Source organism: Dipodomys ordii, unplaced genomic scaffold (assembly GCF_000151885.1).
Source record: "Dipodomys ordii isolate 6190 unplaced genomic scaffold, Dord_2.0 Scaffold58, whole genome shotgun sequence".
Classification (NCBI taxonomy): domain Eukaryota; kingdom Metazoa; phylum Chordata; class Mammalia; order Rodentia; family Heteromyidae; genus Dipodomys; species Dipodomys ordii.
This window is the reverse complement of record NW_012267274.1, coordinates 7,833,643-7,856,059: the sequence shown is the minus strand read 5'-3', so window position 1 is coordinate 7,856,059 and position 22,417 is coordinate 7,833,643. Positions and strand designations below refer to the sequence as shown.

The 22,417-nt window shown below is 46.5% G+C and overlaps 1 protein-coding gene across 3 annotated transcripts in view; it reads right to left on the bottom strand.

The window, feature by feature from the left end:
- The window catches only part of Fgfr2 (fibroblast growth factor receptor 2), a 107,767-nt gene that overhangs the window by 64,221 nt on the left and 21,129 nt on the right, over positions 1 to 22,417 (bottom strand). For 2 of the 3 annotated variants that reach the window (XM_013021966.1, XM_013021967.1), the window contains exons 3-4: positions 18,764 to 18,841; positions 3,555 to 3,724 (exon numbers count right to left, since the gene is read on the bottom strand). In XM_013021966.1, the coding sequence (XP_012877420.1) occupies positions 3,555 to 3,724; positions 18,764 to 18,841 (248 nt within the window). Of the gene's footprint in view, positions 1 to 3,554; positions 3,725 to 18,763; positions 18,842 to 19,891; positions 20,159 to 22,417 lie in introns of all 3 variants that reach the window. The other variant, XM_013021965.1, reaches the window with a different exon arrangement.

Genomic DNA, 22,417 nt, shown 5'->3' with positions numbered 1-22,417 from the left:
GTGTGCGGGGGAGTTCTGAGACACAGAGAGCTTGAAACTCCTTGTCCCTGGTCAACACTCACGGGAAAGCTGGGCCCAGTGGCTCAAGCCACTGATTGAGGGATTCAAGGCCAGCCCAGGAATAAACATTCCAGAGACTCCATCTTACTTAATGGCTGTGTGCAGTGGTGCTTGCCTGTCATCTCAGTGACAAGGCGAAGCAGAAACAGGAGAATAGCAATCCAGACTTGCTGTGGCATATATAAAGCAAGAGGCTGTCTGGAAAAGGTACTGGCATAGTGGCTAAAGTGATAGAGGGCCTGCTTAGCAAACAGAAGATCCTTAGTTCAAGCCCCAGTCTGGTCCAAGAGGGGGAAAAAGGCCAGGAATAGGCAGACAGAGTCGGGTTTCATGTCCAGTCTTATTACTATATTAACTGTGTATTAATAATACCCAACTAACCTCAGCACGCAGGCTGAAAAGAACCAGAATAATTGATCTCCACCACATGAATGTGGCTCAGCAGGGGTCTGTCCCCACATAAACAAAACTGAGCAGTTCCACTGGTCATTTACATTCAAATGAGCTGCTGTCTCTTAATCTCTCCAATTTCATCTTCCTTTCTTCTTTTCCCTCCCCGTTTCCAGGGCTCCCTGTGCTGGCCATTCCAAAACCTGCTACAACGCTAAGGACGAGGGCCACCGAGCCATAAACAGGTAGACAAGAGCTGGAGCAACGGCTAAACCATCAAAGCCTTACCAAGGTTAGTGGAATGACAGGTTTATGTGGGGAAAATGGAAACATCGCAGAAATAACAAACATTGTTTGTGGAAAGTTTCAGGTCTTTGCTTTCTGGAAAATTATGCCTTGGAAAACTTGACACTCTGCTCCTTCCTGAAGGACAGGGGAGAGAGAAGTGGGGGGTGGGGGAGGCCTCAGACCTGACGCCCTCCCCTGAGTTTCAGTTACGTGTCTGTCTCTCCTTCAGCGCCAGCGATGGGGGACAGAAACTAGGAACTGTAGCTACAACACAGGCTCGAGCCAAACATCCCCACGAGCATTTCTTTAAAAGCGATGGAAGCCAGGCCCCCCTGGTGCATGCCTGTAATCCCAGCTACTCGGGAGTCTGAGATATGAGGATGTGGTTAGCAGCCTGCTGGGCAAGAAAGTCATTGAGATTCCTATCTCCCATTAACCATTCCCAAAAGCCGGAAGAGGAGCTGTGGCTCAAGCAGCAGAGCATTAGAGCCTTAAGCAAAAAATGCTAAGGGACAGCAGCCAGGCCTAGACTAGCATTCAAAACAAACCAAAACAAAAAAACTAGAGCTGCTAGGAGCTGGAGACTCATATCTGTAATCCTAGCTACTCAGGAGGCTGAGGTCTGAGGATCTATGTTTGAAACCAGTCTGGGCAGAAAAGTCCCTGTGAAACTCAACTCCAATTAACCACTCAAAAACAGGAAAAGGTGCTGTGGCTCAAAGTGATAAATTGCTAGCGTTGAGTAAAAGAGCTCAGGGACAGTGCCTAGGCTCTGAGCTCCAGCCCCATGAACAACAAAACAAACAAACATAAATACCTAATGTAAACAAGGGAGAAGATGACAGAGGGGGTAACCTGCCCTGAATACCACCCCCCTCCAACCCTGTGCTGCCCTATGAGACCCTGGACAAAGCTGTGGGCCTAACACAGACCTGGCTAGCCTGGGGGCTGGACATGTGTAGAGAGCACAGCCCAGACATGAGTGTTGCCCTGGAGACCTGGATCTGATTCAACGCATCATTATTACGCTTTTCCCACCAGTTGACAGCGCTTTCTTCCTCAACTCCCCAAAACTTCCTGGGGCTGGAGGCATAGTGTGAGTGACCAGTGTCCCCAAAATAAACGTCCACTTGTGCAAACCTGGTTGAGCAACCATTTGCGCTTGATAAGTCATCCATCTCGCAGGTTTCCCACTGCTGCAGCCTCCTCCTACACCAGAGAGGTCCCAGGAGGAATGAGGCCTGGGTCACCACCAACAGGAACAATGCCATCGGAAGTACACTTCTCCATTTTGCCTCACCTTGTGGGATTTTTCTTTTTAAAGAAAAATATACTTTCAATTTTTGTCCCTCCTCACTCAAATTCCACTGGAGGGGCTCACACATGAATGGACAGAATCCCGCCGGTCACGTGTATGTTCGGAGGCCAGAGGACCCGCAAAGCGGGCCTTGAGTTGCTTTTCAAATAGAGGTGCTCTTCATTTAGTGAAATGTTGTTGTAAGTAATTAAAACTGAGTTGCACCTGTTCAAAATCAAGCTGCGGCTCCTAATTAAGCAGCACTCCCCGCCCCCCCCCATCTTCCAGCAATATCTGTAATCACTAATTCAGATTTGCTAAAAGCGCCTCACCCATAATAATGATGTCGATCCCATTTATTTTGAGACCAGGAACCTCCAGTGGCTCACAGGCTGTCTTTGTACTTCCTTACAAGGCTGTCTTAATTGCCAGAATTAATTAGCCACCAGGATTCTGACCATTCTTACACTTCAATTGTATTTAAGTAAATCCCTGAAACACAAGGATCACAGGACTTACAACAAGCATCTCAGGAGTGAAACAAAACCACCGTTTTGGTGGCTTAACTCTTCCTTTCTAACTAGTACTATCTCATGAAACCTTTGTCTGTTTTTATTTTTCCTTTAAAAAAAGAAAAAGAAAAGAAGGCTCAACCCTTCAATCTCATAGTTCTTTAACTCACAACTGAGCCAAAGGACAAGCCAGCCCTGTGCTTTCTGTCTCCCCACCAAGGAGAAGTCATGAGAGGCAACAAGTCCAAACTTCACAGGGGGAGGGAGGGGGGCCTCCCTTCTGCTCCCCATTCCTCTCTGGGTTTTGACCTCTGGGTGTTAATGTTTAAGCGTTACAAAAACTACTTTTTTTTTTTTTTTGGTGCCAATACAGAATTCTGGACCTTGCATTCCCACTTCACTTTTTTGCCCAAGGCCCTTGAGCCACGCTCCTACTTCCAGCTTTTTGCTGGTGAATTGGAGGTTAATTGGGGTCTCTCATCGGCTTGTTTGTCCAGGCTGGCTTTGAACATTGACCCTCAGACCTCAGCCTCAAGAAGCTGGGACTGCAGTTGTGAGCCACCAGTGCCTGACTTGTGTTGGACTCTGGAGAGGCCTTGAGGATGGAGGCTAGAGGCCAGCCTCGGACGGCCTCGGCACAGTGTTACTAAGGAACATTTCACACTCCTGTCTCTAAGCCAAGTCCGAGCCCTGTTAATGCAATCCGGCTCTGGCAGGCAACGACACTGAAACTTTTCAAGTCCTGCTCCAGTGTAAGTTGTACAGATCATAAAACATATAGAAAACAGACTCTCAACTTTCAACCTTGCAGTTATTAAACTCTCCTCGTATGAAGAACAATACCAACGGGGCTTGTACTTTCAAATTATATCCAACTATTCAACATTGACACAATCAATTATAATAATTGTTCTTTTTTTCCCCCCCGAAATATCCCTTCTCATTCCTGCCAATTCTGGAGGACTTTCGACAAGAAATAATAGAGTACTTTAAAAGCTCAGCTCTACCTTATAGCCTCCAATGCGATGCTCCTGCTTGAACTCCTTGCCGTTTTTCAGCCACCTCAGGGTGGGTGTGGGGCTGCCACCAGCCGCACAGCGGAACTTGACGGTGTTAGCAGCGGGGACGGCGTGCAGTCTCTTTTCCATCTTGTCCGTGTGGGTCCAGTACGGGGCTCCTGAGTTGGAAGACGACGTTGAGATCATGTACGTAAGTGGACACTTTTATCGCATGAACAAACTCCAAGAAGGTACAGTTGTTTTCATGGTCTATGAAAAGGCTCTGATATTTTTGCAATCTTTGGACAATAATTGACATGGGGGAAATATTTTCAGAAGTCTAGTCTGACTGGCCTAGCGCAGGTCTCTGGAGGGACTGCATATTGGTTAGCATCTATTAACAAGGAAAAAGCCATCAAGACACTCTCTGTGTCTCTCTGGTGCTCTCTCTCTCTTGCGCTCACTCTCTCTTTTCTCCCTCTCCTTTTCCCTCTCCCTCTCTCTCTCTCAATTCCTGGTGCCAGAAAAAAATGCATGTCATATCACGTTTAAAAATACTACTTTCCACTCACAGCAACACAGTAACAATGGCTCAGTCCTCTAAAATTACATCACTTGAGATGGCCACGCCCATTCAATGATTGCATATGCACACTAGGACAAACAAGCTGGCTTCTTCAAAAGCCACGTCAGTGGGCCCTCAGCCCACCCCAAACCTATGTTGACAACATACATGACAGGTGAATGTTATGTGAAGTTCTGACCTTATGGTCATAAAGTGATTTTGTTGTTGTTGTTTTAGGGAGGGACTGGTCCTGGGGCTTAAACTCAAGGCCTGGGAGCTGTCCTTGAGCTCTTTTTGCTCAAGGTTAGTGCACTACCACTCTGAGCCAGTGATTTTTCTGGTGGTTAATTTCTGGTTTTCTGGTGGTTAATTGGAGATAAGAGTCTCAAAGACATTCCTGCCCAGGCTGGCTTTGAGCTGCGATTTCAGATCTCAGTTTCCTGAGTAGCTAGGATTTATAGGCACAAGTCACCAGCACCTGGCTACAAGTAATTTTTTTTAAGCCCAAGAAAGAAGGCAAGTTTTTAAATCTCTAAGTGAAGTATGCATTATAAATAGGAGCCACAGAACCCGTCATACTGCTACAAATTGTTCACACTTGCTAATAACTGCTAGTGACCATTAGTGGCTGAATGTTGCTTCTCAGCCATGACTTACTCTAAGAGCTTGACCTGTTCAGCACGTTAATCCTGACGACAATCCAATGAGAACAGCACTGAGACAATCACTGTTGACAGGTAGGAAACTGAGGCACCAAGCAGTTAAAACAAAGAAATTTGTACAAAGCCACAAAGCTCAGAAAGGGGTAGTCAGAATTTTATACCAAATCAATCTGATTCAGGACAGAGTTCACTCTTTCCAGCCCTATTTTCCAATGTTAAAAAGAAGCCATTCAAAGCTAGCCCAGGAAGGAAAGTCTATGAGACTTATCTCCAATTAACCAGCAAAAAGCCAAAAATGGAGATGTGGTTCAAGTGGTAGAGCTCCAGCCTTGAGAGAAAAAGCTGAGCAAGAGTGTGAGGCTCTGAGTTCAAGCTCCACTACCAACACCAAAATAAATGGACAAAGAGAGAGAGGGGAAAGGAGGGGGAGAGGGGAGAGGGGAGAGGGAGGGAGAGAGAGAGAGAGAGAGAGAGAGAGAGAGAGAGAGAGGAGGGAAAGAAGGAAGGAGGGAAGGAGGGAGGGGGAGGAGGACCAGCAGCAAGTTTCCCCAAAGGTTTAGGACTTTACCTTCAACCAATGTGACATTGAAGACCAAAGTCCAAAACACCTGGTCTGAGCGAAGGCCACCCTCCCTCCCTCCCTCCTTCAGTATTGTCCTGAACTTCCATGAAAATCAGGGACTACAATTTCACATTTCACATGTATGTTTCTGTCTGAGCAAACTGGGTAACCCAAATCCCATATTCTTCTCCCCTAAGGGATCTGTTGACAGGGCCTTGAACATTCTAGAAAACTGACTTGTAACTGTGCTACTTTCCATGAGGTCAAACTCATGGCCACACATGCACTCCACAAACCAGAGGTAAACAGGAGCAAGCAGGAACGTGTCCTCTGGCCTGTATGTGGAAGTCTCTCCTACACGCAGCCCAGCGTGCTCTAGGGAAGGGCTTCCCTTGGTACCCATACTCTCAAGTTAGGGATCACCACTTCCATCCCCAACCCCATCTGCCTAACACTCATGCATGAGCCCACTACGAGGAACAAGGAGAACACTGAGGATTAATTTCCTTTCCTTTCCTTTCCCCTCCCTCCCTCCCTCTCTCCTTTCCTTCCCTCCTTCCTGTGTGTGCACACATGTGCTGGTACTGGGACTTGAACTCAGAGCCTTGGTACTGTCCCTGCTCTACCACTTGAGTCACAATTCCACAACTTTGTGATTGTTAATTTAACATAAGACAAGGAGTTTTTCTGCCCAGGATGGCTTCAAACTGCAATCTTCAGATCCCAGCCTCCAGAGTTGCTAGGATTTCAGGCGGGAACCACTACTGCCTAGTGGAGCTGAACTTCCTAACACAGGCTTCCGGACCGTCTTTATCCTGTGCATGTCCACGTATCCAGGTGGTAGGATTTACATGGCAGCTCTGATACACCAAGACTGTACAAAGAGGGGCAATATTATAGTTGGTCACCATGAGAATCACGAGAAAGGAAGCAAGGAGGGAAGATGAACGAAGGCAGGGAGACCAAGGGAGGAGGGATGGGCTGCACTCTGTCTTTGAATCCAACTGCATTCCAGACGGTAGCCAATGGGAAACCATCGCCCCTAAACACACCTATTCTTAGAGTTCACTGGGCAGTACTGGATTTCTGTTTATCACAAGCCCCCCAGGGTCTGACGTACATTGAAACAATTTCAATAATCTTTCACTTTAAAAGCTTCTACTTAGAAAAGAAAAATCCATCCACAGTCACTGAAAAGAAGCCATTGAGAGCACAAAATAAATTATGAGCTTTGTTACTACACAAAGAAGTTAACAAATCTGCCCTAAATGAAAAGCATACCTCATGCTGTCAGGTGTCTGCACCCATGTCATTTGTTTAAGTAAACACAATAGCCTATTCACATGAATTAGCTAAATATTAATGCAGTAACTCTTTCAGATAGCATCAATTACGGCTGAGCTGACCCTCTGGAATGTCTTTCTTTGCAACATAAAAGAAATCAACAGATATGTGCTTACAAACCATTAGGCCAGACTTTTCTTTTCTTTTCTCTTCTTTTTAATGTTCCTTAAGATGTCAAAAGTAGGATTTGGCTCAAGGAACTAGGAATGCTGTTCTTCCCTACCTCCCCAGGACCAAACAAGGATCTCCCTCCAACCATGTGTTCTGAAAAGCTCTGAGCTGCACCAACAGCACACCGGCCACCAGGGCCTTTGTCCTAGAGATGAAGGAAGAGTCATTTAAGGGTGGAAGCATTTCACTGGCATTTCTGGCTGGACGCCACTTCCTTGGGGTGCAACTTTCTATCTCTAAACTCTGCTGTGCAAAACAGATAAAAGCCATGTCTCTGGGTGTGGGTGCCAAACTTCTCATCACAGGCCCTGAGGCCCCAGGTGCATGATGGGAGGCCATGAAATCAAATCTCCAGAGTAGGAGCAGATCACCCATGTGGCTAGAGCTGGACGTTGAATTGTACAACATTCCCTCAAGAACTGTAACTTGTCCGAAACTCCAAAGAAAAGGCCAGGGGACCAAGTGGTTTGAGTGCCCTGGATACCAGTGACCAGCCTCCCCCTTCTCTGGCTAGAATCTCATTTGTCTGACCAGCCCTGGTCCGGTGTGTTCTCCTAATGTACAAGCACGACTTTTGCCACTGAATCTCCCCTATAAGATGTCAAGTATATTTCTTTTTAATAAACATGATGCAGGAAAGAAAGATGATTTTATTGTTTTCCAATGGCTCCTCCTGATAGAAACTAGTTTTTTAGACCTAGATCTAGAAAACTAACAAACCTATAATATGGGTCCTTAAACTCACTATGTAGCCCAGACTGGCCTCAACCCATCATCCTTCTGCCTCAGCCTCCGAAGTGCTAGGTTTACAGCATGCACCACCACACCTGGTTCCTTATATGCATTCCTATTGCCCGCCATCTTCACAGCCAAACCACATGAAAGAAATGTGAAGAACCCCAAAGAGCCATAATGAGTCCGTGAAGAAACACAGGCCCAGAACCTCAGACAGGTCAAGACCAAAGGAGGCCTCTTCCCTAACGAGGCCTGGGGGCAGCTTTAATAACTTTGATTTGGAGAAGGGATTGTCAAAATAAAGACGTACAAAAGCAGAGATAATCCGAGACCCTTAGTTGATGGTCAATACACAGGTTTAGTCAACAGCCTTATGTAAGAGTGATTACGTAAGCAAAGCATATCAGGTTGTTGGAGATCAAGGATATGAGCTACTGTTTTATATACTTCCCTTAGTATCATCTTAGTAGGAATAAAGTCACCGCATGACAAAGGAGAGCCAGGGCATACAAGGTGAGTGACACTATGGCAAATGTGAAGTTCACAAGTGAGCCTTGTGGACAGATGTGGTCCCTTTGGCTCTGATATCATCAGTAGCAATACAACAACATTTTCTTAGTCACTCAATACTGCATTTTTTTCTTTTTTTGGTCAGTTGTGGGGCTTGAACTCTGGGCCTGGGCGCTGTCCCTCAGCTCTTCAGCTCAAGGCTAGCGCTCTACCACTTGTGCCACAGCACCACTTCCAGTTTTCTGGTGGTTAATTGGAGATAAGAGTCTCACAGATTTTCTTGCCTGGGCTGGCTTTGAACCTCGATCCTCAGGTCTCAGCCTTTTAGCTAAGATTACAGGCGTGAGCCACCAGCCCCATGGTTAATGAGCAAATTTTAAGAAACAGTTAAGACTCCAACGCAACCAATAAGTCAAACTCCATCACCAAGGTTTAGTGTAGTGTGATTACCCATTAGCGATGATGTTAAGTATGTGAACAAGTGTCTCAAGCTGCTCAGAGAGATGCACACCCCCAAGTACTCCATCCCATCCAGGGTGAAGGCCCGGCCTCCCTTCTCTGGACTGGTTTCTGTTGTGTGCTGGAAGTGTTTCTGTACTGACCAGCCAGCATGGAGTGCTGCAGGCTGCAGCCTCACTTGCTGTTGGCCTAAAGAATAGGCATGCAGAGATGAATGGATGCATGAATAAATGGATAAATGGGTAAGTGGGGGGGTGGTTAGATGGATGGATGGATCAATGTGCAGATGGGTGGAATGGATGACTATTAAAAAGCTTTCACTATAAAATGAGAGGTTTTCTTTTCTGATCGGTCCTTCCCAGGTCTAGCATGCTTTGTAGGCACCTGTATGCTAGGCAGATATTGATTGTGTCAACAAATGGCAGGATTATAGGGGTTGTTTGCTCCTACCATTTAACCTTAATGGGAAACCATAGGCTGCCGAGCCTGCCTACATAAAAACCTTTATGTCTTCCAATACTGACAGCTAAGATTGAAAGCCTCCTGTCTCTCCTCTTTCTCTCATTCTCTCACTTGTAGTCCTGGGCCTTGAACTCTGGGCCTGGACGCTGTCCCTATGCTTCTTCTGCTCGTCAAGCATTCTACCACTTGAGCTAAACAGCACCACTTCTAGCTTTTTCTGTGATTAACTGGATATGTGTCTCAGACTTCTCTGCCAGGTCTGGCTTCAAGCCATGATCCTCAGATCTCAGCCTCCTGTGTAACTAGGATTACAGGCCTGAGCCACCAGCACCTGGGCCTCTCTCTCTCTCTCCATCTCTGTCTCTTTCTGTCTCTCCTTCTCTTTTGCTTTCTTCCCTCCCTTCCTCCCTATTTCCCTATTTCTTTCTCTCTCTCTCTCTCTCTCTCACACACACACATCAAAAAGAGAGCACAGCCTAATGTTTTAAAGGGAAAACATGGAATCATATTACAACACTGTACCAAAAGCGACCTCAGTGACCATCTGGCCTGATGGCTGAGGCGATCAATGTCACCCAGAAAGGTTAAGTGATTTGATCAAGGTCACACAGCCAGAGGCCAGGCTAATGCTAGCCCCAAGTCTCCAGCTCCCTAAGCAGTGCTCTGTCAACCACTCCAGGCTGCCCTGTGAACTCTCCCATAGTAATTAAGTCAAAAGTTCAAGATTTATGTGAGCCGTGGACACTGATGACTGCCAAATGTATTTTTATTGATGCAAAAGTAAAAATAAAAATAAAAAAGTAAACCACAGCCTGTTTCAGCTCCTAGATTAAGTCTCACAAACTCCCTAAAGCTCCACTAAGGCCTCTGTCTTAAGTCTATAATTAGGGCTTTTAAAAATACCACTAATCAGGACATTCAAATGCTCTGACCCTAATGGGGGAAAATGTCCCTCTCGCTGCAGTAGACGCCTCATCTGTTTTGGGTTTACCATCCCACCGAGCACACAGAGCTAGCACAGCACGGAGCTGGCAGCGGGGTGAGAGGAGAAGACATCTCTGTGGCTTCACTTGAGAAATCTCATCCAAACTACAGCTTGCTGACAGCCAAGGCACTGGCTCCACTACCCATAAGTAAAATGACCTGACCCCGGGGGGAGGCCGCCCCATCACCCCGTGGGAATTCCCAGGATCTGCCTTGCCAGCACAGCCCTCCAGCTCAGGGCTGCAGGGTTTGATCAGGGAGAGTCAGAAAAGGAGAAGCTGTCTGATTGGTGGGCATGGTAAGGGCATTTCCAATCAGACGCCAGAACCCACATGTTGAGGAGGTGCTTGTTAGGGAGAATTTCCAAATACTGGGGAGGCCGGTATGCTTTCTTTGTTGTTGTTTGCTATTTTGTTCCTTGCAAATCCTAGAAACTTGAACACAACTTTAAAAGGGAAAAAAACCTGTATCTGCTAACTTCGTTTTCTGCTAACTTAGATACCATCTCTACGTGGTAAAAAAAAAAAAAAAAAATCTCAGAACAAAGGTAGCTAAAAATCTGTTAACATCAGCAGGTTAATCGATGAAAAGAGTTTGGAATCTCAAGCCAATTATTACCTTTGTTTTCCCTAGTTATTTCCAAAAAAAAAAGAGGGGGAAAAAAAGTTGCCTTTCTCTCTGACATACAGTAAGGAAACACCTGGCTCTGTCAGCAGGCCTGAAACCAAAATAGAAAATTACCTTGTCCACCACCTTCACTAAAAACCAGAAAGAATCATTTTCAGCAGCCGGAATTTTGATCCAGCTAGCTGTCTATAAGCAAAAGTTCCAAACTTTTGGTCAATCATCATCTTTCCAAGAACTAAATCTTAGGTTCTTCAGAGCCATTTACTTTTTTTTTTTTTCGGGGAGGAGGGGGACGCAGGGGGGGGGGAGTGTTAATTGCTGGTTCTAGGGCTTGAACTCAATGCCCGGGCTCTGTCTCTTTTTGCTCGAGACTAACACTCTACCACTTGAACCACAGCCGCAGCTCCACTTGCAGTCTTTTTGTTGATTCATTGACTATTAGGGTCTCATGGACTTGCCTGGCCAGCCTAGCCACAAAGCGTGATGCTTAGATCTCAGCCTCCTGAGTAGCTAGGATTACAGCCATGAGCCGCCAACACCGGCTTCATTAATCACTTTTAAATGTAATCTAGTGGTAATAAAAAAAAAATCCCTCCATCCATCAAGCACACAGTCTTCTTACCTGCTGCTGGTAACCCAGTAAAATACCCAGTATAACTAACGAAGAAGGATGGAGTAGTTATACTTTCCTATGCTAGCTCAGAGATTGTCAGCCTTTCAAAACCCTGGACCTGGATCCATTTCAAAAACGAACATTTGGGATTGTAACTTTCTGTGCAGAGAAAATATGTTTCACTGAAGGGCATGAGTATAGCTAGCTGTATTATTTCCTGGCAGTCAGGCTTGTGATGACATCAAGGATTGCTCTGTTCGGGGAAGTGTCTAGCACGGGCAAGCTGTGAGGTCATCAGCTAGTCAGCTGCTAAAATATGACCGGAGAATGCCCTTCCCATCTGTGAGGGGAGAACTTGACTTCAAAGGGGGGACAGGGCAGATCCCCCACACCAGACCATCATGAGTTTTTCTGTGCATATGCATGTTAATAGATACAATATTTTTAAAAGGTCTTAATGGCCACTAAGTTTGGAAAGGCCTGCAAAAGGGCAAAATTAAACCATGTTTTACTGCAGCGCACCTCGGAGTTTATACCTGCAGTGTTTCCCAAATATATCTCAAAAGGATGCACTTTTGATAGACGAGAATTTCTGAACTAGAGTCCCAAGGCATATACTTTGGGAAGCACCAACTGCTTCTCTTAATATATAGCGCAGACCTTGCACAGCTCTGCTGTTAATGAGATTCGGAAAAGATGTACAGGAGTTCTGCCATCTCCCCAAGTATCCACTCAGTCCACATCCAGGCTAGTTCCTGCAGTCTACTGGGAAAAGCAGGCCTGCCACTGAAATATATCCCCCACATACAACACCAGAAGAGAGAACACATGGATTTTCAACAGGCACGTGTGCTCTTCTGTGAGCAAGGAGGTCCACAGGAGCTAAGTCAGGTAAGATGAGCAAAGAGTTAGGGCAACCTGGATATTGTAGAACATGGGTATGCAAATCAAATGAGTGAGCCAGGCACTGGTGGCTCACGCCTATAATCCTAGCTACCCAAGAGGCTGAGATCTCAGGACCATAGTTTGGAGCCAGCCCAGGCAGACAAACACTCCAGAATCTTTATCTCCAAATAACCAGCAGAAAGCTGGAAGTGGTTGCTTACTGATGATTCTTTAGTGAAAATGACAGAAAAGGACTTCATGAATTCTCTTTCGGCATCTATATTTCCTACCATCTATTCCTTACTTACTATTTTGTAAGAAATTATAGAGTACAGTTTCCTTGTGTATAAAACAGAACTGGACAAACATTGGTAAAGTTGATTACATTGAAATCTTTTTTTTTTTTTTTGTCAGTTGTGGAGTTTGAACACTGGGCCTGGGTGTGGTCCCTCAGCTCTTCAGCTCAAGGATAGTGCTCTAGCACTCGAGCCACAGCACCACTTGGAGATTAGAGTCTCAAGGACTTTCCTGCCTGGGCTGGTTTTCAATCTTGATCCTCAGATCTCAGCCTCCTGAGTACAGGATAACAGGTGTGAGCCACCAGCACCCAACTTACATTGAAGTCATTAGCCATCTTTTGAAGCTACTGGATATAATTGGTCTCTCTAGGTTTTTATGTAGTGATATTGGAAACACTGTAAACCACGTTAATTTTTTAAATTCATTTTCCTTAGTAGAGACTAGTGGTGCATTAGTTTCAGGGACCAGACTTACATCGGTTGTTAATTATCCAAAATGGAAGCATTTAAACACCTTCAGATCTACACCATTCTTTTGTGTTTGTTTTTAAAAGTGCTGTACTCATATTCTCTCTATTCTGGAGCAGTTACCCACATGATGGTTATAGATCTGTGGTTTTTCAATCCAGAAACAGAACTTCATTGAGACCATTTAGTTGTATAAGTCATGAAGCCACATCTTAGATGGCGGTATCAGAGACACAAAGACTAGAACATGTATTCACATGATGTATGTGTCGTGCCTTGAATCATTTTGGAAAGTGTCATGGAACACATGGACAGTCCATACGTCGGGGCAGTCCATCTATCTTCATAAGAATTTTAAATATGCATTTATGAAGATGATTCTATACTCTAATAACTTTGTGGGGGACATAGACTAATTTGTATCTCTTCATACTTTGCACAATCTGCATATAGTACATCAAATGGAAGAGGTATGACCTTAAATTTGACTTTTTTTAAAATGTAGGATGCCAACAAAACTTAAAACTGCTTTAAAGGAAAAAAAAGAAAAGAAACAAGCTGGAAGTCAAAGTGTGGCTGACATGAAAGGGAAATGAGTGAAAGTGCACGGCCATGAGCTCAAGTCCCGGTATGAGCAAAAAAATCGAAAAAGACAAAAATAAAATGAGCGAGGGATGTGGTTCAAGTGGGTAGAGCTCTTTCTTAGCAAGCACTAGGCCCTGAGTTCAAATCTCAGTGTCATCAAAGGAGAAAGACAACGTATTTAAAAAAGAAAAACGGAAGTTGACAAATATTCACCTATGACCCAACCCTCCACTGGGTACTGAATTCAGGGCCTCAAGTTTGCTAAGCCAGAGCCCTACCACTCAAGCCTGACGTCTAGTCTCTATGGACATTGGTTATATAGGGTGTCCCTGTATGTCCAGACACGCCTGGGCTGAGTTCCTCCTACTTGTGCTTCCCACGACACTGGGGATGACAGGTGCACCCCACTTTACTTAGCCACGCTTCCCACAGCTGGGTTACTCATCAAGCATCCTCCAGCCCAGTCATTAGCTGAAATGGAGTCTCTTGAACAGAAATCCCTCAGTCTCTACAGCTTAAGGATGAAGGACTACAGGGTTGAGCTACCATGCCTGGCCTGACATTGGTATATATGAGATGAACATCTTTGAGGAACTTGAGCAATACTGTTTAATTTCTTTAAAAAAAAAAAAAGAGATTTTTCAGTACTAGGGATCCCTTTAATCTTTGTTTTTGTTTTGTATGGTACTGGGGCTTGAACTCAGCGCCTGTGCAATGTCCCTTGCTTTTGTTTTGTCTTGTTTTGCTTTGCTTTGCTCAAGGCTAGCGCTCTACCACTTGAGTCACAGTCCCACTTCTACCTTTTTGATAAGCACCTCAAAGACTTTCCTGCTTGGACAGTTTCAAACCTAGATCCTCTGATCTCAGCCACCTGAATAGCTAATTCTTGTTATTTTTATCCTTGGATTGGGGCTCCCATGTTTTCTGTGCTTTATACAGAATCTGAGGACCTCCACCAGACGAAGATTTTGTTTTGAACCACTAAAATTAGATTAATGATCACCTACCATACCAGCAGGAAAAAAGAACCTTCAACGTTATTTTCAAGCTTGACGAGAAGAGAACTAAACACGCAATGTCTCAGCTCAAATGGGGAGGGGAGGGGAGGCTCTCCCCAGCAAAGCCCAAGAATGTCACACAGGGTCACAGAAGCGTCATTTGTGAACTTTACTCAAGGCAAACAGCCTAGAATACCCCTTGTAGCATTTCCAGACAATCAGAAGGCACCAAAGGAATCCATCTGAACACTTGGGTGTTTCCAGGTGGTTGAAAATGCAAGGAATTCGGCGCTTCTGCAATTTTCCCTAGTAATCGGGTCAGGCATTTGACAATGGAGGTGGCAACAAATTGTTTTTCCCCCTTCCCGCCCTGCCAATTACCCCAGCCCATGGCATTCCTCTGTCCACACAGGCCACAGCTGCTTAATCTCGGCCGCCCTGGGCTGCACCTGTGAATCAGACCCGCCTAATCACACTAGCAGATGGCAGAGGCCAAGTAGCCAGTTAAGAACTGCTATCACTTTAAATAGCGTCTAATATTTCAGAGGCACCAAACAGAGGCACCATCCGACAGCGGTGTCTGCCTGGGACAGCTAACCCCAGCCCTTAATCATCCCACAGCATCCATTTCAGGGACAGACTTGGTGTCATTTGAGAGCTAATTACCAAAAGCCCTGGCTGGTTGCAAGGCAAAACCCTGGCAAAAGCTCCGCTGGCCAGGGGAGGATGGACCCGGGCTCGTGTACCCGGCTGCTCCAGGTGGCAGCGACAGTCAGGCCAAGGCCACAGCAGCTTTCCACCCCCGTCCCCACCCCAAGGCCCACCCAGCAGCATCACAAGGAGAGTCTGTGTGCTCGGCCTGCTCATGACGTAACCTAGAGGTGCTGTTACATTTGAGGGCATCACGTGGACTCTTGAAGGGTCAGCAGGGCTCCTGACCACCAGGAGAAAGGATTCTTCAGTAGGCCAGCCAATCACAGCTGCTAGAACCCAATGTCCCAATCAATGTCCCCATGGCACCTGCGCACAGTATGACCTCCAAGCTGGCAACAAGTGTCCCAGCATCCTCACCCCGCCCCATCGTGACCCCATGTCCCCGCACTTGCCCCCTTGGGTTACTGAGTCACTGTCCAGATCAATACATCAAAGACTGACTGCTCTCTTTTTGTCTCTCTGGGTTATTGGTGGCCTCGACTGAGCCCAGAGGCCACCACGCAAGTCCCCAACATCACCACCTCCAGCCTCATGAGAGCCGAAGAATGGTGGAAGTGTGGGTATTTTATTATTAAACAGCCCTTGAGAAGGAGGGGACCAATCACACCTTTAGACACGTCCCATCTGCACAAATGAGACTGTTAATGGGGAACTAATCCCTCTTTCACTGTGTCCCCAAGCGGTTGTCACACTTCAGTGTGTTTCTAAACCTCTACAGAGTTTCTAACTCGGGGAGGTCCCAGACTCTGCCTTTCTAAGGCTGCCAGTCAGAGACGGCAGTTTGAGAACCATGGCCCTAAGTTTCCTCTAGCTACTTAAACCAAACTATTTTCCTTTTCTGCTCACGCTTATGCTTTTGGGAGACTCGGGGACAAAGTCACGTACCACGTCTATCCCAGATCAGATGCCTAACACCTATTTCTTCCTTTAAGAAGCCCCAGGCTAGGCTAGGCCAGGTGCTAGTGATTCATGCCTGTAATCCTAGCTACTCAGGAGGCTGAGATCTGAAGATCAAGGTTCAAAGCCAAGCCTGGAAAGAAAAGTCAGTGAGACTCTTATGTCCTATTAATCACCAAAATGGCAGATGTAGAGGTGTGGCTCAAGTGGTAGAGTGCCAACTCTGAGTGAAAAAGCTAAGGGACAGCACCCAGGCCCTGAATTCCAGCTTCAGTACCAACATATGCATATGCGCGCGCACGCGCGCGCACACACACACACACACACACACGCCCTAGGTTGAATAGCCCTTTTCAACAAAGAGTTCCAGAACTGGAGAACAAAAAGCCAAAAACAAAAATAAATCTAGACAGAAATGTTCTACAATTAACTTGAAATAGATCCCAATTGTGATTTAATATAAAACACAAAGGAGATACACCTAGATAGATACGACCAGGTTTTGAGTTTCAGAATGCCACACCAAAGGCACAATCCATGGCTGGATTGATAAGACAGACTTTACAGGAACTAATGGCTTGTTCCTCTGTGAAATATATTACCAAAAGAAGACTGGGAGAAGTATTTGCAAAATAAATAAATAATAATAAACTATTGTCCCAAATACACAAAGTACTCTCAAATTTAACAATATGAAAACAAACAACCCAATTAAAAAGTGAACCAAAAACCCTGACACCTCTTCAACAAAGAAGATGTACACCTGGTAATTAAGCAAATAAAAAGATGTTTCACATCATATGTCATGAAGGAAATGCAAATTAAAACAAGAAACCTCTACACACCTACTAGAATGGCCAAAAGCCAGAACACTGACAATACCAGAGGCCTCTGAGCACAGAGAGCAACAGGAGCTCTCCTTCCTGGCTGATGGCTACAGCACGTCCTACAATGTGAACACCCTTACTATATCCTCCCACTATCACACCACCGTGTACCTACCCAAAAGAGCTGAAAACTCACCTCCAAACAAAACCTACACACAGAGGTTCATGGCAGCTGCCAAAACATGGAACCAACCAAGGTGCTCACGAGTACAGAATGGGTAAGTAGACCAGGGGAGACACACACACACACACACACACACACACACACACACACTATGCAATATTATTCAGCGCTGAAAAGCAAGCACTCTCAGATGTGAGAGACACATTAGAAACTTCATTGCATATGACTTGATGCAAGAAGCCAATCTAAAAAGGCTACTCAGAGGAAGATTCTGGAAAAGGCAAAACTACAAAGAGGGTTCAGAAGTTCAGTGGTGGCCCACAGTTATGGGGCAGAAGAGAAAAATGAGTACATGGCCCAACAGAGGGATTTCGGGCTGTGAAACTACTTGGTAAGATTCTACTATGGCAGACAACATCATCATCTCTTGGTTCAAACCAACAGGGTGGCCAACACCAAGAGAAAGGCCTAATGCCAACCCTGTCTGTACTTCAGCTACAACGCTCTGCCAATGCAGGCTCGTCAGTTCTCACCAATGTACCACCCTCACGGGGATGTGAACAACAGAAGGAGCTGTGCACGTGCGGTTACAAGAAAGAGGAAGAAATCCTTGTATTTTCCTCTTCATATTGCTGAGAACCTTTAGCAGCTCTAGAAACACTCCACTTTGGAAGCTACAGTCTTATTTTATAAGTAGCTGTCTTATTGTTTAGGCCTCCTCTCATTCATTGGTGAAATTCCTTTTGAGAAAGTGTAGACTACACCATGTGAGCAAAAACCAGCGGCCGTCAGTCGGAAATCATTCTAGCTATGTCGTTATAGAATGTACCTAACGCTGGATTTGATTACTTTATCTTACTGATGCCCGTTCTAGACTCCAAACTCAGGGCCTCTGCAGGCTGACTTGTTCGCAGCAGGTGCTCCCCACACTTGACCACACCTCTTGCTCTGCTTTTTTTGCTGGTTATTTTGGAGTGGGGTGTCTCACAGACTTTTCTGCCTTGCTGAGTTCAAACTGTGATCCTCCAGACCACAGCCCCCTAAACCAAGAAGATTAATGGCATGGACCACTGGCGCTCAGCTTAGATTTTATTTTCTTTATGCAACAAACATTCACAAATGCTCTTCCCAGTGCTGCACAAATAGACCCCATTTTACTCTTATAACAACTCAGAAAATATCAATGTTAGTACCACGTGACAGCTTAAGAAATAGAAGCACAGAAGTTAAATGAGCAGCTGTGAAGTGGTGAAGTAACTCCAACTGCAGAGGGGATTCACACTCTTATCCACTGTCACCACTTCGGTCCCCTTTCCCAAAGCTGTCTTCAAAGTGAAGGTCACCGGCCCCCTCCCATGTTTCCTCTATGCAGTGTGGGTTCACATCTCTCAATGTGAGAAACCAAAAGGAAAAGGAAATCCAAGGACAGAACGGAGCGATTGCTTTGAAAAAAAGAATTACTGACGAGAAGAAAGGACAAGCAGCAGAGAAGGGTGGACAGCAAACTGGTTTATTCTCAGGTTGGAAAGTTGGGGCAGCAGAGAGGGTGGGAAAACAGCAAAGGACGGGACACAACTCGGTGGTGCCCAGAAGTTGACAGAGGTGACAGATAGGACTCCCCTCCACACTCCTGTCGTGGGGACCTTCAGAAGCAGGCGGTTACTTACTTTTGTTGTTACTATTGTCACTGACAAAGTCTTCAGAGCCATCGGTGTCGTCTTCATCATCTCCAGATGAGATGGTATCTATACACAAAAGAACATATCCATGACTGTGTGCACAAAGCCAGGGGGCGGAGCCATCTATACCAGGGGGTGGGGCATCTGCAGCAGGGGGCGGGGCTGTCTACACTAGAGCACTTCTGCAGAGTATAGCATCAGCCCACAGGCGCCCCAGGATGGCTTTAGTTTAAGATGGTTTCTAGGGGCTTCATGTGTCTTTGTTGACAGTTGGTCTCTCATGACTCAGTGTATTCCACTTCCACATTATTTAAGCATACGATAACATTGGATGGACAGACTGGAACGGAATTTTGAGCTTCATACAGTCTTCAAGTCCCTGACAAATTTACTGACTGTGTGATCCCCAAAGATTTTTTTTCTTCCTGTCAACATAACTTTTTTGGCCTCTAGGAGCTCCCTCCAAAGAAAATAATTTGTCCCTAACAAAACTCAGCCCCTGTGTGGCCCTTGTGATGGTTAATGAACACTCTGACAGCAGAATTAAACTTGGGCACAAGAGGGGAGGGGGCCTGTCGGTCCCCCTAACTGCCGGGAGAGCCAAGGAGAGAAACACAGTCTTTTAATAAAAGAATTAAAAATCTGGAATTTCAATCCTATATTCTAAATACCAGAGACTGTCAAGTAGCAGAGGAGAGTGAAGCAGGGGAGACAGATTCTGTTTTTACCTCCAAAGTGTGCTCTCTTAAGAAGAAAATGCTTCTTTGGCACCTGAGATCTCTGTTACTTGTAATGACTAGCCTGTTTCGTGTGCCAGGTCTCAGGAAAGAATTGCAAAAATACCCCATCAGCCAGGTATGGTGGCACACACCTGTAGTCCCAGCACCAAGGTGGAGTCTGAGGCAGGAGGATCACTTGAACCCGGGAATTCGAGAGCAACCCAAACAACAATGTGATCCCTCTACCCTGGTCTCCACAAATTAATCAATAATAATAAACTAATATCTGTAGCCCTGACGGCCAATTCACAGATCACACCTTGATTCAACTCGGCAAAAATAAATAAATAAAGTGGCTACAGAGAAGAGAGAGCCGGGCGCTGAGAGGCCAACTCACCTGTGACATTCACCATGAAGTACCAAGATCCACTGTCTACAGTCCTAGCTGCAGTACAAGCATAGAGGCCGGAGTCTCTAGGCGTGGCGCCTTTTATCTGCAAGTACTCCCCAATAAGCACTGTCCTATTGTTGGGCCCCAAGTGTACCCCATCCTTAGTCCAACTGATCACGGCGGCATCTTTCAACGGGCAGCGTAACTCTAGAGACTCCCCTGGCGCAGCCACGTAAACTTCTGCTTGAGAGGTTTGGTATTTGGATGGTGTCTCTGCAGAGAGGTGGGAGAGAAGACAGAGACAGATGGGAAGGAGGGAGAGGAGAGAATGTCCAACAAAGGTCAGTGGAGGCCCATCCATCCCCCGGAGAAGCTGTTCTTGCTTTGCAAATGGCTCTCCCCCAGAAGGTTTCTGGCCATCTTTCCCCACGTTCCACTGAGCAAGGAACCAGCCTGGCACTACGTAAAACAACTGGGCATCCAAAGCAGCAATCAGAGAAAGCACCTGACCGAAGCTGTGCCAGACCCCGGCTTCCACAAACTGCAGGCCTTGAAGATCAACTGAAACCCAGCGGGAAGAATGTCCCAGACACTGTGTGAGTCCTTGCCTATGAGACCTGCTCTTTTGGTAAATCCTGGGAAGTCCTTTTATTGTGCCATTGTGTGTGTGTGTGTGTGTGTGTGTGTGCGCGCGCGCACACACACACACACATGTGTATTGGTCCTGGGGCTTGAACTCATCAGGGTCTGGGCGCTGTCTCTGAGTTCCTTTTGCTCAAGGCTAGAGCTCTACCACTTTGAACCACAGCACCACTTCCAGTTTTGTGATGGTTAATTAGATAGATATAAGAATCTCACAGACTTTCCTGCCTGGGCTGGCTTCAAACCATGATCTTTAGATCTAAGCTTTCCCAATAACTGGGATTACAGGCTTGAGCCACAGCACCCGACTCTGGAATGTTTTTATTTGTAAATAATTGGAGTTTTGCACATTTGCCACTCAACTTAAGTATGCATGTCCCTCATCTACACACATACACATTTCTTTGCATGTGCCACACTCGATCTGTCACACAATCAAGTTTCTTAATATGAAACGTCTCAAATTTAAGAGAAGCAAACAGATCCCGTCTACAAAACCCTTGACCTTCTAGAGTTTTCCTGAGCTCTCAAGTTCAGATCAGTACTATGCTGGTCAGGAGATTCAGACCGAGCTCGGTGAGTGGGGATATACTGTTTTTCTCAAAATAATAGATGCCTGGAGCGCTTACCACCAAGAACCAAGAAGGAAAATGCCCTGTAGCTGAGCAGCGGCCTCCACTGCACAGAAGCAAATCCTATAACCCAGCTGGCTTGCCTGTCCTCAGCCACCAATGCCAGAGTCCTGGTGTCGCCCAGCCCCACATCCACTTGGGGTCCCTTGGTTTCCTCGACCCCCTCTGCTCTCCTCTTCCTCACACGCCTGTCCAACTCTACTCATCCTCCAAGGCCCAAATGAAGCCGTCCTTGAAGCATTTTTCCTACAGGAATCCCCTGGCCAGAAGTAAAGTGGATGCCCCACACCCACATACCCTCCCCCTCCCCGCACCCCCCGCCCCTCCTCAGTTCCTCAGAGGACCTGTTCCTCATGGAAGTGTCCTGTTTCCCTGAGGAGAATCTCAAGTGCCCAGATAGAAGGTTCTGGTTCTAGGAGGGTCTGTGCGTCCCCCATTTCTACCCAGGGCGTAATACACAGGGAAGACAGCCGCACTGAACACCATCACAGTTCCCAAACACTCAGTGCAGAATGCCACCCACAACCTCCCGAAAGGAGATGGAAGCCAATGGCTCCTAAGGGGCACAGGAGAGTCCCGGCCGAGCTGGCCCCGGGGGGCGGTGGAGCGGCTGGCGGGTCCCTGGGGAGAGCTGGGGCTGGTACACGGGGCCCGGGCCCAGGACACAAAGCTTCCTTGCTAGCATTGGGCTGCCTCCAACTCGGGGCAGCGCATCACAAGGCGGTGGATTGTTCTGCCTGGAGCACACCCCAAAGAACAAATCTCCCACATGACTGAAACAAATAAAGCCGAGCCCCACTATGTGGGGAGCATCTGTTCTACGAACTCACTCCCCACCCCCACGCCACCCCCAAACAGCCAACACAGGGGGACCCAAGGCTTTCCCAAAGGGGTCCTCCAAAGGCACACAAGCCAAGAGGAGCCCAGACGTTAAACAGCACCGAAAGACAGTCAACACAAAAGGAAGAAAACACCAGCTGAATGGAACGCCAGACACTCCCCCAAAACAAGAGTGGAAAAGAGCCAAGCGGCAAGCAAGTTGTGTTTGCAAAGTTTGTTTTTCTCACTCAGTTACTATTTACTGAACACCTACCACGGCCCAATGGATGCCGGGAAAGCAACAGGCCACAAGACCTGTCTTCCCCTTCCCCCTCCCCCCACCCCCCACCCCCCCCCAGGTGGGAACCTTCCCCTGTGAAGTGGGCAATGGAAAATGAACAGAAATCCACAAGGACTATAAAGCACGTGGGGGGGGGCT